The following is a 1,195-nucleotide window of genomic DNA, read 5'->3' as shown; positions in this document are numbered from 1 at the left end:
CCTGTTTTCAGCCATTTTGGCCTCTGGGAACTGGGATAGCCCGAGGATTCTTCGCTGTCTTTGACACGGCGTGGACGGTGAGGAGCTGGGGTATGGGGGTCCAACCCTTGAAGGTCCTTGCAGAGAGGTAGGTGAATCTGATCTAATTTAAAAGCGTAAAAAAATATATATACTAACACAACTGATTTTCATATTTTAACTTTTTTTAATTTTTTTAATCATGTTGACCTTTACAATAAATCTACTGCAGCTCTTCATGCTGCTTCCTCTTCCCTGGCTGACAGTTTATATTTTACAAAACAAGCAAAAGCTTTTGATTAATCTGCATATAAAGATAAAAAAAAAAAATATGTTGAGCTACAGTACATTAAAGTACAACGTAATTAAATACAGTTTGAAGATGCTTAACATAATATTTGTGTTATTTTTCAGATTGTGTGACATACATTGAACTGCTTTCCTTGATTTTTGATTAAATCCCGTTAATTTAAATGGCGTTGAAGAAACTCAGCTTTTTACTTAAATGGTTAAAATGTTTCTATTCCTCTAGAGAAGCAGCTTCTCCTAAGGGCCCTGTCACACCTTGATGATTTATCCAGCGTCTGCCTGCCGTCCCAGAATCTCCTAAAACGCTGGCATACGCTGAGCTTTCTATGTTTTCTTTCAATTTTGGGTGTATACATAGAGTATTCATGACGAGTCCAGAACTTATGTCCAACAACAGCCCAACTTATAGATAACACACGGCAGCGGAATGCCCATGAAACGTCACAAGCCAGTGTCCTGAGGGGGGCAGCAATGTGCCCGGAGGCGCCCGACCTGCATAAAAAGATGTCTTTGATCGCGGTATCAACCTAGATCAGGGATGTCAAAGTAAAATACACCGAGGGCCAGAAAAACAAGCCTTGGACCGGACTGATTAAATGTTTATTAAAACATATTGAAATTAACATAGCCTATTGAGCCAAGACCTAACGCAATTTTTTTTTAGACAAAATATTAATATCAATATTATTAGTAAACTTTTATTAGATTAGATGAGCTTTATTAATCTCACAGCGGAGAAATTCACTGGTTACATACTGGCATAGTAATTAAAGAAGAAGGTGCAAACAAGGAGGAAAAAGGTGCATTAAGAACAAACAATATATATACAGTATATTAGGGATGCACGATATTGGGATTTTGGCCGATA

At 37.7% G+C, this 1,195-nt stretch overlaps 1 protein-coding gene across 1 annotated transcript in view; it reads left to right on the top strand.

The window, feature by feature from the left end:
- LOC107103849 (protein-methionine sulfoxide oxidase mical1-like) overlaps nucleotides 1-1,195 on the top strand; it is a 38,809-nt gene that overhangs the window by 9,676 nt on the left and 27,938 nt on the right. Inside the window, exon 8 of the mRNA XM_015403686.1 lies at nucleotides 12-127. Within this exon, the coding sequence (XP_015259172.1) occupies nucleotides 12-127 (116 nt within the window). The remainder of the gene's footprint in view (nucleotides 1-11; nucleotides 128-1,195) is intronic.

The sequence above is a fragment of the Cyprinodon variegatus genome, unplaced genomic scaffold, assembly GCF_000732505.1.
Source record: "Cyprinodon variegatus isolate N-32 unplaced genomic scaffold, C_variegatus-1.0 Scaffold1543, whole genome shotgun sequence".
Lineage (NCBI taxonomy): Eukaryota > Metazoa > Chordata > Actinopteri > Cyprinodontiformes > Cyprinodontidae > Cyprinodon > Cyprinodon variegatus.
This window is presented reverse-complemented; position numbering and strand designations above follow the sequence as displayed.